This window comes from Syngnathus typhle, linkage group LG9, assembly GCF_033458585.1.
Source record: "Syngnathus typhle isolate RoL2023-S1 ecotype Sweden linkage group LG9, RoL_Styp_1.0, whole genome shotgun sequence".
NCBI classification, from domain to species: domain Eukaryota; kingdom Metazoa; phylum Chordata; class Actinopteri; order Syngnathiformes; family Syngnathidae; genus Syngnathus; species Syngnathus typhle.
Genome location: NC_083746.1, coordinates 8,645,608 through 8,658,109, shown reverse-complemented (window position 1 = coordinate 8,658,109; position 12,502 = coordinate 8,645,608). Strand labels below are relative to the sequence as shown.

Here is a 12,502-nt window from a genome sequence, read left to right as displayed (position 1 = left end):
TGTGTGTGTAAAACGCTTCCAATTACATAGACTCACTGTGTGCATTGCAGCCTAGCCTGTCAGCGGTAACGGTCATAACACTGTCGCTAACAGCTGTCACACTCAGAAGAATATTTACATTAAGGAGTAGGTATTGATTAACAGTATGGCAAAAAAATATTTCACGACTCCTTGTAATTTTTCTTTTAATTAATGATCAGTCTTTAACACATTGGGGGCCTATTTTTAACCTTCACATTTAATACTAAAAAAAAACAAAAAAACACTATTGCTCAATACTAGGGACAATGAGTATCCATCCTTCTAACTGAGCTTAAATGAAGTATTGCCAACTACTTCATTATTTGCGGGTGGTGACTTAAAGGAACAACGACATAATGCAATATGTCACCACCACCTGTAGCAAAAAGGACACACTAAATAAGAGTCAAGCCATTGTTTTTTCCCATCGCTACCACCTCATAAATCCACTTTGACGTGACATTTGGTACTCCGAACTCGAGTGTTGAACCAGAGATTTAGTGATGCGGAGCTCTCCCGATTGATTCGCAGTTGCAGATCTAAAGTGACCCATAAAATTGGGAACACTGACACACAAATCATTCAACTTAAGCATCTTATTACCAGAAGATCGTGAGTGTTTTAAAATAGTTAAGCAAGCAAAGGCAGTCCAAAAAGTAACCAAGTTAACATTTCAAATAGTATATTCACATATTGGTTTGCAAGTGAGGCTGTACGTAACTTGCCACTCTCTATTAGATGCTATTTTGGTCCTACCCTGGAAGACATTCATCCAGCATCTACCCACCCTGACAGCATCCAATAAACCCACCACTCCCATTCATCTCCACACCCACGACAAACCACCCCCACCCACCTTTTTCCACTCTCTCGCTCCCTCCCCATCTTTCTCTCTCTTTCTTTCACGCACACACACACACACACGTACGTCCCGCAGATGTGCCAGGGATTTGAAGACTTAAAAACACTGTAATATAATCGTGTTTGGACTTTGAACATCACTAAATGGTGAAATATAACTTCTACCCAACAAGGCATCTTCTTTGATTTAATTTTGGAACCTTCTTATTCCTGCTTTTGGCTGTGGTTGTCAACTCATTCAAAGAAAAAGGTGAGATGGTTTTGTCATATTTTCCACTTGCTGAGCTGTTATGTTTTGGCTTATCTGCGGCCACAGTGGATATTGATCATTTAAATACGGATCAATAATGTTTAGTTGCACCTGAGAAATGATGAGGTCAACAAGGTGCTGAGACTCAAGAGCTGGTTCTTAGGATGCGGCACATCCGAGTTCAAATAATAACTCCAGATTAACTTCTCCGTTAGATATTACTAAACCAACCTGTACACAGTAAAAGATAACTATGTGGGACTTTCCTTTAAAAGGTGAATATTTAATGAATTCTGAAACCTACAATCTACAATGTATTTTTTTTCGCCTCATGTGCAGCATATGAGGGTTATTTAAAGTGTGTGTGTGTTCATTTCGTTGAGAAAAACATGTATAATTTGAACTTTAAAGGTTGTACTAGTAAATGATTATGTTAGAGAGAAGGGAAATTTGCACTACGAGAGGTTAAAAATGGTTAGCATATTTTGTAATCTCATCTATTAAATATTTGAATTTTCTTGTTATAGTGAAATAAGACAAAATATTTAAAGAATGCCTTTTAGTCTGTTGAGTATTTTTTTTATGCAATTTGTATTTAGTGTATATTACATTATATTACTGTTGGACCGATTAAATTTAGTACATTTGTTTATGTAAAGAAATCAATACAAATTATTTATTTATTGATTGATTTTTTTATTAACCTGCCAAGCCATGTTTCTCTCTAGTGTTGCCGTTTTCTCAATGAGCAATTGAAGACACTGAACAAGATGACCATCCACGTCGAGGGTATCGTGGCTATTGTACTTTTTTATCTGGTGATTCTCTTCGTGGGCATTTGGGCGGCGTGGAAGAACAAGAATTCCGGCGTGAGTGATGGCAGGGACCGGAGCGAGACCATCATGGTCGGTGGCCGGGACATTGGCTTATTTGTGGGTGTATTCACTATGACCGGTGAGTAGTCTCATTTAGTTACCATAGCAACAAAGTAATTGGCTGATATGGACCGTCTCTTTTTTTTTTTTCTTCAGCGACTTGGGTAGGGGGAGGCTACATCAACGGGACAGCTGAATATGTCTACTTACCCGACTATGGCTTGGCTTGGGCCCAAGCACCCTTTGGCTACGCTCTCAGCCTGGTACTAGGTTAGAAGAATTACTTGTGTGGAGTTTGGCTCACTCATTACCTTTGTTGTGTCAACTCCTATAAAATACACATCTGAGTGGATTTGTAGTGACATCATTTCTAATGTCTTCCAGGTGGCCTTTTTTTTGCCAAACCGATGCGATCCCGTGGCTATGTCACAATGTTGGATCCTTTCCAACAGCTCTACGGGAAAAGGATGGGGGGTCTGCTTTTCATCCCCGCTGTCATGGGCGAAATCTTCTGGTCCGCAGCCATTTTATCTGCCTTGGGTAGGTGGTTCTGAAATACTATCGGTCTATATTTGACCAGTCCCAACCACTGTGTACTGTACACGCAAATTAAATGGACTTCTGCTCGATACCAGTGAAAATTCTCTTCCTACTATTGTCCCACAGGTGCCACTCTCAGTGTGATCGTGGACATAAACATCAACATGTCCGTGGTGATCTCAGCCCTGATTGCTATCTTCTACACTCTTGTGGGAGGACTCTACTCAGTTGCTTACACAGATGTAGTGCAACTCTTCTGCATCTTTGTGGGTTTGGTGAGTCTCACAGTCAAACCAATTGCCAGAAACATATCAGACATCGATTATCTTGAATACTTGCAATGTTGTCATTCTATGTCATCTGACCATCAGTGGATCAGTGTGCCTTTTGCGTTGTCCAATCCTGCTGTGTCAGACATCAGTGTGACAGCCAAGGAGGCCATCCACCAGTCACCCTGGCTGGGGAAAATTGAGCCAGCAGACAAATGGCTCTGGGCAGATAATTTCTGTTTGCTGGTAAGTTATACCCGTCTTCAGGAAGAGCCATCATGCAAACCAGTAAATCCGTCAGTTTTTATAGGGTTGATGTTTATTTGGGGGCGAGGGCAATTGTGCGATGAAGCTCCATAAATACGATTGTTTTTCTGTTTCCAGATGTTGGGCGGGATCCCCTGGCAAGTCTATTTTCAACGGGTTCTTTCTGCTTCTTCCGCTACCTACGCCCAGGTCCTTTCCTTCCTCGCTGCCTTCGGCTGTTTGATCATGGCAGTTCCCTCGATCCTCATAGGAGCTATCGGGGCATCCACTGGTAAATACACATTGCCAGATGTGCTGGGGTTTTGGTTTGCTTTCATGCACATTAAACATCATGATTCTCAAAGGATGGAATGGTCGTTGGGCTAAATGACTCCATAAGGTCACTCATTTGATGAATCCTGGATATATGGTCAGAAATGCATTTTAAAGTTCCGTTATCATCTCTAGACTGGAATCAGACTTCATATGGGGCCCTACCTCCAAAAGACAGAGACGAATCCGACATGATCCTTCCGATTGTGCTTCAGCACCTCTGCCCGTCTTACATCTCCTTCTTTGGCCTGGGAGCGGTGTCGGCTGCCGTCATGTCATCTGCAGATTCCTCTATTCTATCTGCCAGCTCCATGTTTGCTAGGAACATCTATCAACTTGCTTTTCGACAGTCGGTAAGATTGCGACCGGTTGATTACAAAATGGAAGCATTTTGAAACAAGTCGTTGGCATATGTCAGCATTCCTAAAAGCAGTTCTAGCTGAAGTGTTTTGTCTTTAAATTATTAAGACAATGCAGTCATGATGTTTAATGGCGTCATCAATCATAATAATCAACCAAGGCAAACAAATCTCTCATCCGGTACTTGATGGATGCAAATTCCAATGATGCTTTTCTAATTATCCTCTAGGCTTCGGATCGTGAGATTGTCTGGGTGATGCGTCTCACTATCTTCGTTTTCGGAGCCCTCGCCACAGCCATGGCTTTGTTAACCGGAACTGTATACGGCTTGTGGTACCTGAGCTCGGACTTGGTCTATGTCATCGTCTTTCCTCAACTTCTTAGCGTCCTTTTTGTCAAAGGAACGAATACGTACGGCTCGGTGGCCGCCTATGTCTTTGGTCTTTTGCTACGAATCGGCGGAGGCGAACCATATTTAAAACTTCCTCCCTTCATCTATTACCCTGGATGGGTGATCCAGGAGAAGATACACCACCTCACCGGTGATGTCGAGTATTTTGTCCAGCAGAGATTCCCTTTCAAGACAGTATCCATGTTGGCATCCTTTTTAGCAAACGTGGCATTTTCCTACCTGACAAAGTACATCTTCGAAAGTGGTACGCTGTCACATAAGTACGACTTCTTCGATGCTGTGGTCTCCAAACACAGCAAGGAGATCATGGACAAAGCCACACTGGTGAGCCATGATAATATCATCCTATCGGAGATGACGCCCGTCAAAGGAGCACTGGGTGCCTCCCTCGCAGCCACCTTCACCAACAGAGAGGTCCTGAGCAATGACGAAGTGTCAAGTCCTGAGGAGTTTCAAGGTGAAAATTAAATGTTTAAAGGCACAGCGGGAAAGAAAACTCACTACTGCCACACAAGGAGTCAAAGCAGTGGAGATCTGCACTGGCTTCCATGTGATCCTACATGTTTTATTTGATCCTAATAATGTTGAAGGAGGTTCCCAAAGTCAAGAATGTTTCCAAGACTGGTCATGCCAGGTTGGATGCTTCAAAGCTTGAGCTTTAGGAATTGGAGATTGGTGCGATCTTCTGGGTCTACAATTCCAATGTTCAAATGGCCAATTTCAGTGTAAATGTCTGTAATCTTTTGTGTGTAGCCGAGAATATTCCATGAACAGAAACGTATTTTCCAAACCGAATGGTTGGTTTTCTCTTCATGAGCTCGAGTTTCTCGTGTGGTGGCCATCAATCATGACGGATCCTTACTTGACTTCGGAATATCTGACGCCTCCTTTGTTTTGGATATTCCTTGCTTAGAAGCTGAGATTCGACTGTCGACCAGTTGAGTCAAGCATAGTGTTATGTGTTAAAGGAATATTCTCGCTACAATGTATATCAGCTTGTCTGAAGTTCTATTTGCATAGAGTAAGTTTATGAATAGAGCAATAATATTTTTAGTACCGGTATCCATGTTGTACAGATATATGTAATACGGAACGTACAATTAGTTATAGGTGGCGGATTGTACTTGTGTCTTATAACACATCACATTTGCAGTAAAGCCTCATCCAGACCTCATAAACAAACTCGTAACCAAAGTAGACGGTTAGATATGAGATTACATTTCGTCACCAAATAAATGTCCGGTGTTAAATTCTTTTGCGAAAGAAAAATAATGTATGAGATGTATTCCAGTATTTTTTAATTCTTTTAAACATTGCAGTATTTTTTTAAGTGTAACCTAATGAATCCATATAAAACAAATGAGACTACTACTGCTCAGTAAAATACTGTACAGCAGTAATGCACCACTGCAGTCTCTGCCCACCAGCGTTGGTGGATGAAGCAGACAGGCGGACATTTTGTTTCTAATTACAGGGACTGACAAAGTGGTTTTTGAAAAGGACGAAAGCAGCATCAAAGGTTAGGCTGAAAATTATATCAAGCAAATTAATGGGATCAAAGACTAGTGCCGTCGAAATTTGGTGGGATGACACAGGGAACCTCTTTGCTAGTAATATTATTGATAGCATTTTCAAATCTATCATCGTGGCTATTTTGGACCAGACGGACACTTTTTATTGCTGTTTGCCACTGACACTTTGCTTTCCTTCGACAAGTCTGCCGCTGCAGGTTAGCTGAGACAGGAAAAGATTGTTTCCCCTGCAGGATTGTTTGTCAGCACTGGTCATTATTGATCCAAACAGGCAATCAATTAGTCCTCCGGACACTTGTTTAATGATCTGGAAAAAAGGATGAGTTACAAAAACATGCTGTATTTATTTTTCCATTATTAAGCGCTTCTATTTCTGTACGTGTGTATTTTTAGTTAAACATCATTCCTTGTCCTGTTTGAAGAATCGAGAAGTTGTTATCGCTGTATTATTGTTATTTCTTTGCAATTGTTCCTGGAGTACATCGCTTTTTGTCTCTTATGTTGTACTTTGCTGGTGTCTTCAGTGGACCCACTATAATCAGGCGATGGGAATGACTGGGTTAGAAATGCTGCCAGTTGTTGGGAAATTTATTTATAAAAAAAAGTCTGTCAGTCAAAAATTGTTGTCACTTCAATTGCTGGTGTAGTGCAGCAATATGAAATCGTACTTAGTGTTGGCACATTCTCACAATGTCGCTAAAATTTATGGGACTAAAGCAAAACACCACCAAAAATATTCAGCTTCAAATTGGGGCTTAAAAATGGATAAATGCTAGAGCCATGCGAATTTCTGAAAAAGATTTGGCACCTTAAAATAATTATTATTCATTTAATAAGCCTGAGAATGTCAAACTCAAAGAAAAAGTTACAACTGTGTAAATTGCAGTGATGCTGTATTTTTGTGTGATAAATGTACTGTTAATAGAAAAATGAAAATTTTTAAGCACTGCATTGAAAAATTAAGGATTACAGATGAATATTTATCCATACTCTGTGTATAAATGTAAAGCTGTGATCATATGTTGTAGGTTTAATAAATTATTTTGCAGACTGAAAATGTCTATGCTGTATGTACGTTTTAAAGATCTCATTGATCCTATGTACAGTTTCATCTTGCAATTCAAACAATATCTAATTTTTCTACTATAAGTGGTTCAATTGGAAGTGCATGCACACACATCCACACAGCGAGCGGCAGAGAAAGGCAGAGGTAGAGAATAGCCATTAGTGTAACTGTCAACAAAACCTGACACGGCACCAATTGATTTTTGCCTGCAGGTGACGGACATGAAATTACTGTAATAATATGAAAAAAGCATGTTCAATGTTGCAGCTAGCACAGACAAAATGGATCGGTGTGCAACTGGTAGATGAGGGCACGGGAAAATTCTTCTCCTTCATAATAGCTCCCACGGCAGGAATTCAATTGAATATTATTTTGCCAACCACTTTCTCTCTTTTCATGACGAGACTCCGTTGCAAAGAAATACGTACATAAATTGTGTGTGCTTACATATTCCATAGGTTTATCACCACAATCCTTTATCTGAACTCTTAGTGTGTCAAAAATATCTCCATTCTTCACACTCAAAGCGAAGCCTCGGGCTCCACCACTGTAACTGTCCTTCTTGCTGCTTTCTGTGTGTGTTTTAATGACAGTTCATTCCCTGAACATCATTAGTCGTGTGCACAAACATGCGTGCCTTCATTCCCGCAGCACTGCTCATGACTTATTCTCATTTAAAGGCAGAAAATACTCTATATTATGTATAATCAGATCTTTTATCTTTTAATTACATTCATTGTGAGCCTGCATTATGCAATGCTTTCATTTTTAATTGATTTTCCTGTCCTCAACCTTTAATATATAACGTATCTATCTAGATCTATTGATCTGTCCATCTGTCCATCTATCAATCTATCCATCTTTCTATCAATCTATCAATCTCATTTCTTGAATATATGCTCACACTGGTAGTGAAGGTTGCTGGGCGGGATTTCATGATTAAACTTGTCTGACCATTCTATCCAACAATCAATTTTATGCCACATGTCCAGTTCAGGGTCAAGGGAGAAGATGCTGTGGCCTTGTCTGGTTGACTTTGGATGAGAAGCAATTGAGACCCTGGCCAATCTGTATAACTATTCACATTCGCGTTTATAGCGACAATTTAGCCTACCATGATGCTAACGTGGATTTATTTGGCATGTGAGAGGAACCCGGTGGCCTGATACCTAATTAATAACAAATAGACGAACACCAAATTTGTTTTAGTATACCAACAAAACTACTTTAGCTTCCATTGCTAAAGGACATAACAGATTTTTGCAGGTTTTTTATTAAGACCAAAGACATAGTAGCAATCAAAACCGAGCGTCCTCAAAGCACCTAGTTCACGTCCTTGCTTCAGTCCTTCACCAACCAAGCACAAATAACCGTAATGGGAGCAAAACACATTTCATCTGGAATATAAATAATGTTTCCTAGCAATAAAAGTGGCAGTCATCAATTCACTCTCACTTAATTTAACAGCAAATTGACTGCAAAGGATGATTTTAGGACACTATGTGTAGATACCAAATGTTAACATTACAAAGGTTTGACTTCAGGAAGGTCCATGAAGGCACGGATGTTTGATTTTAGGGTGGGAATATTTTACTGGCCTGCTGGGAAGAAATTCCCACAGACAAATCCTTAAATCTTGGAGAGCTTTCATAAAAGTTAAAAAGACAAAGAGTTAAGATGCCAACAGAGTCATCTGTAAATCAAGCTCATTCCAGTGGCAGTGACTGGTTGGCTGCTGAGAATATGCAAATAGACTTTACAGCAGATGGCGTATAAACACACTCACACACACACCAAAGAGTTACCAGAGCACATTTTATTAATTTTCTGTCAACAGCCACGTAAATTTTGTAAGGATTTATTGCCAAAAGGGTTCTGGAGAGAAGCTCGGTAACAGACAATGCCTGGAAAAACACACGTTTCAGTGTGTAAACATAATAATGATGTTTGTGTGTGTGTGTATTCTACAAATACATGAGTCAAACTGATTATCCCACACATATTCCACAACATGTCTATGAATAATTTGGCGATGGAATATTTCTGCTTAATCCACAGATTAATTGGAAATTCATTATTTCTCTTTTTTATTTTTATTATTATTTCTTCATGGAGGAGAGCTTCCAACTCCCCACAAACTTTAACAGAAAATGGACTGATGGATGAATCCAATATTGCAAAGATCCAAATTAACGTTTTTAATGGTGCAATATAAGTGAAATCATTATTGATCATCATTATTGACCCATTGGCTCACTTATTTCAAATTATAATCACCAATCTACTTTGACGAATGATTGGGAAAAGGCGTTGTTAGTTTACCTTAAAATAACTGATCAATGCAAAAGCTTCCTCGATTGAACTGTGGTAAGTAATGAAAATGGTGTTTCTGCCTTTGGTTTTCCATATTGATCCTGTCAGTAGTAAATTATTTGGCTCCATTTAAAACTTGTTAAGCCCAAAGGAAGGGGTGACACTATAAATGCTGTGATAAATTAAAAAAAAAAAAGTTTTATATAATTGTTTTTTTTCCTTACTAACTCTGTCTTCCACTGGTTTCGGTTTTATTCGTTTATTATTCTGCGGAGGTGTGGCAGCACCTGTTACAGCAAGCAGCCACTGTTGTTGATTAGAAGTGACACCGGCGGCAGGTTAACAGGGCAGAAACATTTATCTGGCTAACAGCCCTGGCAGGGCTCCTCCACTCGGCTCTCCTAATGCTTTCCAATGCTGTCATTTAAAGATGACTTATTACAGGAGAAGAGTTCGCTTGCCAATATGCTCCTTAATCAAACTGACGCACACACACATAGCAAGGCTGTACAAGGCAGCCTGGCAAAAATTGTGAAAATAACATTGACCAAGTCCAGACGCTTCTTCATCGATGCTCTTTTATTTTTTTTAAATGTATGACGCTGCTAGCTCACCTATCAGTTATGACTTTGTGTATTTGTGTGTAGCTCTGCAGTGTGATTACTCAAAAGCAAGAAGAAAGAACAGACAGTGTAATAATGTTTGGTATATGTCGTGGCCTAATAACGTCTCACTAATTGGACATACACATTACTTATTGACAATTGAGGTTAATAATTGATTCATTAACAAGGGAACGTGAGACCAGTGTGAACTAATTACTGCCTTTATTTTTAGTCCATTTGCAATGGAAGGTATATATGTGAGTATCAATTCATTAGTGTAACACCGCACAGTGACTGAGATGAAAGTTGCTGTTGAAGCGTTTCAATAAAATGACCTGTATTTAAAAAAAAAAAAAAAATAGAATCCTGCTTGTAATCAAATATTTTTTAGACAAGCAGCCATCAAAAGCACAGAATCCATGAGGTCATTCATGTTTCCCCATTAAAAGGAATACGCATCAGCGTGTATTTTCACAATGCCGTAAAATATAAAAAGCTACAGATTGCCGTTTGCAATTCCAGTTCTCCCTCTGCACAGGAAACAGCAAACGCTAATCGCATTACCTGTTCTGAATGGGGACTGCTAATTAAATTTAAACATGAGCTAATCCACTTACCAATTGATTGGTCCTGTGGGTTGGAACACCCCATTTAAATGCAGAGGAATGGTCGTTACGTTAGGATCACTCTCATTATTTATATTCTTATAGTGTCTTTATTTAATCGCAGTTGTGTTATTCTTTATGTCCTTTGTTGGCATTCAATGAATAACACATTGAAAAAGACTCGAGGAGAAAGGCTGATCAATAAATCTATAAACTATTTGCGTTCCTTTCTGTCAGGAAAGATAACGGCAGGTGTTTGCATGCATATCTGTTTTTTTTTTTATTGTTTGAGCTTTATTTACTGGAGACAAATATTATTTTTTACTATCCCGATAAGCCACGGCTCATGTTGAACTTTCAACAAAGTGCATAATCCATGTCACCATTTAAAATGGCTTTTTGGTTCGGGGCAATGACAGTATAGAGTGCATTTAGCTCATTAGCATAAAGCCCTGAAGACTGAGAGCTTTGGAGCTTGAGAAACAACAAACGCACAAAAGAAAAACACCAAGCTCACTGAGACTGACTGTTTTTTTAAGGATAGTCTGCTTTAAATACAAAAGCTGACCCATATTAGCAACAATGGGGCTGGGTGTCATACTGATGTACCTGTTTTGAGACTTTAATGGGACATACAGTGGTTATTAAAATTATTTTGGGAAGAGTACAGCGATGCCAAGACGGAGACATCCAAGTTTGCATAATAAGCTTTTTAGTTTTGAAATGCATCAACAACAAAAAAGCCTTTAGCAAACTGTTCTCATAAGTAGAAAGCATGGATTTTTTTCCAACCAAACAAAAAGTACTTTTTGTCATATCCAACATATGAAAACTGAAAATTCCCAAAATTGCTCTGTCAAACCAAGATGCACGATTCAGAGAGAATATGTACTAAATGCCACAATTAGCATGCAACCTTCCGAGCTCACCATCTAACCGTGGCACTCAAATGATCCCGTGCTGGAAACAAAATGACAGAGCAAGTATTACAAAAGATAAAATAGAATTGATCGCCCCGCTCTAGAAATAGGAAGGAAGCCATTCTCACATATTGGGAAAAATAGTTTTTCCATCAGTGTGATGGATACACCACTTGTGGGATTTTGACACGTACCCAAATCAGAGGTATGAATCCCTTTAGCCTGCCAAGTCCTTTAGAATTCATACAGAATAATGGCATGAATACAGGTGGAGGGGTCTTTTTTATTTTTCTATATTAGCCTCATATTTTCATTTCAGGAATCTTAAGAATTCCAGCAGCATCAGCAGATGTTGAAGAAGTCACTCATTCAAATGAATTGGGTTCTTTGAGAGAGACAAAGAGGCTATTTGTCTCCGACCTCAAACAAGCCCAACCTAACTAGGAGATCAATACTGATATCTTTAGGCTTCTAACCGCACCACTAATATATTATCGATGTCTGGGTCTCAGGAGATTGAATTTGGCCAGCACATAGTTGTTCATCTTGATGAGCGTGCGGTCACGTAGATGGAAAAAAAAATGATACAAAAAATTGATACAATGCAGCAGTGAAAACAAAAAGGTATTAAAAGTATGAGGAACATTCAAGTTGAGTAATGATTACAGTTATAGACTCTGACTGCACCAGAGAGCTGAGCTGTAGACTACGGAGTTCGGTTTGAATGATTATACGCAGACTTATGGTGAACTGTCGTTTATCACTAAGCAGCCACTTGACCTTTGACATCATTAACACGGGAACTTGCACTTTTTTTTTTTTTACTTCATCAAAATGACCTTAATGTTTCAGCAGCACCTTGATAGACTTTGCTACTTGCTAACGAGACTGACTGGCTGTTCACTTCTAAATGCCTTTTTTGAGCCTCCTCGGTGAAAGAAACAAAAACAGAAATCAAATTTCTGTTTTCTTTGCCCTTGAACCCCAACTAAACTAATTGAAAGTAAATAAAATCGTACCTCGCTTGTTGTGCTGACATTGTCCATGTCAGGTCAGGCGCTTGTGTGGAAAATGCCAAATCCTGAAATGTCATCCTTATTATTTCGACTTAAAACTGTTACAAGTTCACAGACTTTGTGCATATTTAACCAATTCCCAGCTTGTGATGTTGGATGAAAGAGAAATGAAATTGTAACTCATGGTTCAGAAGTGCAGCCTTGATGTCACAAAGAGTCAAGGTAGAAAAATAACCAGCTCCCAAAAGAAAATAAATAACACAACTCATTTTTTGTAT

At 39.2% G+C, this 12,502-nt stretch overlaps 1 protein-coding gene across 1 annotated transcript; it reads left to right on the top strand.

Annotated features, from left to right (window-relative positions):
• Positions 1 to 258: 258 nt before the first annotated feature.
• LOC133160236 (high-affinity choline transporter 1-like) lies at positions 259 to 6,719 on the top strand. The gene is made up of 9 exons (XM_061287902.1): positions 259 to 1,132; positions 1,861 to 2,086; positions 2,164 to 2,277; positions 2,392 to 2,547; positions 2,674 to 2,822; positions 2,919 to 3,062; positions 3,201 to 3,354; positions 3,531 to 3,748; positions 3,985 to 6,719. Exons 2-9 carry the CDS (start codon positions 1,903 to 1,905, stop codon positions 4,633 to 4,635), a joined length of 1,770 nt encoding a protein of 589 aa, XP_061143886.1. The 5' UTR covers positions 259 to 1,132; positions 1,861 to 1,902; the 3' UTR covers positions 4,636 to 6,719.
• Positions 6,720 to 12,502: the final 5,783 nt, after the last annotated feature.

Bases quoted from the DNA above. Each gene is read 5' to 3' on its own strand.
- LOC133160236 (XM_061287902.1), top strand. From the start codon at position 1,903: ATGACCATCCACGTCGAGGGTATCGTGGCTATTGTACTTTTTTATCTG. The intron at 2,087-2,163 runs GTGAGTAGTCTC...TTTTTTCTTCAG, and splicing joins GGGTGTATTCACTATGACCG to CGACTTGGGTAGGGGGAGGC. The intron at 2,278-2,391 runs GTTAGAAGAATT...AATGTCTTCCAG, and splicing joins CGCTCTCAGCCTGGTACTAG to GTGGCCTTTTTTTTGCCAAA.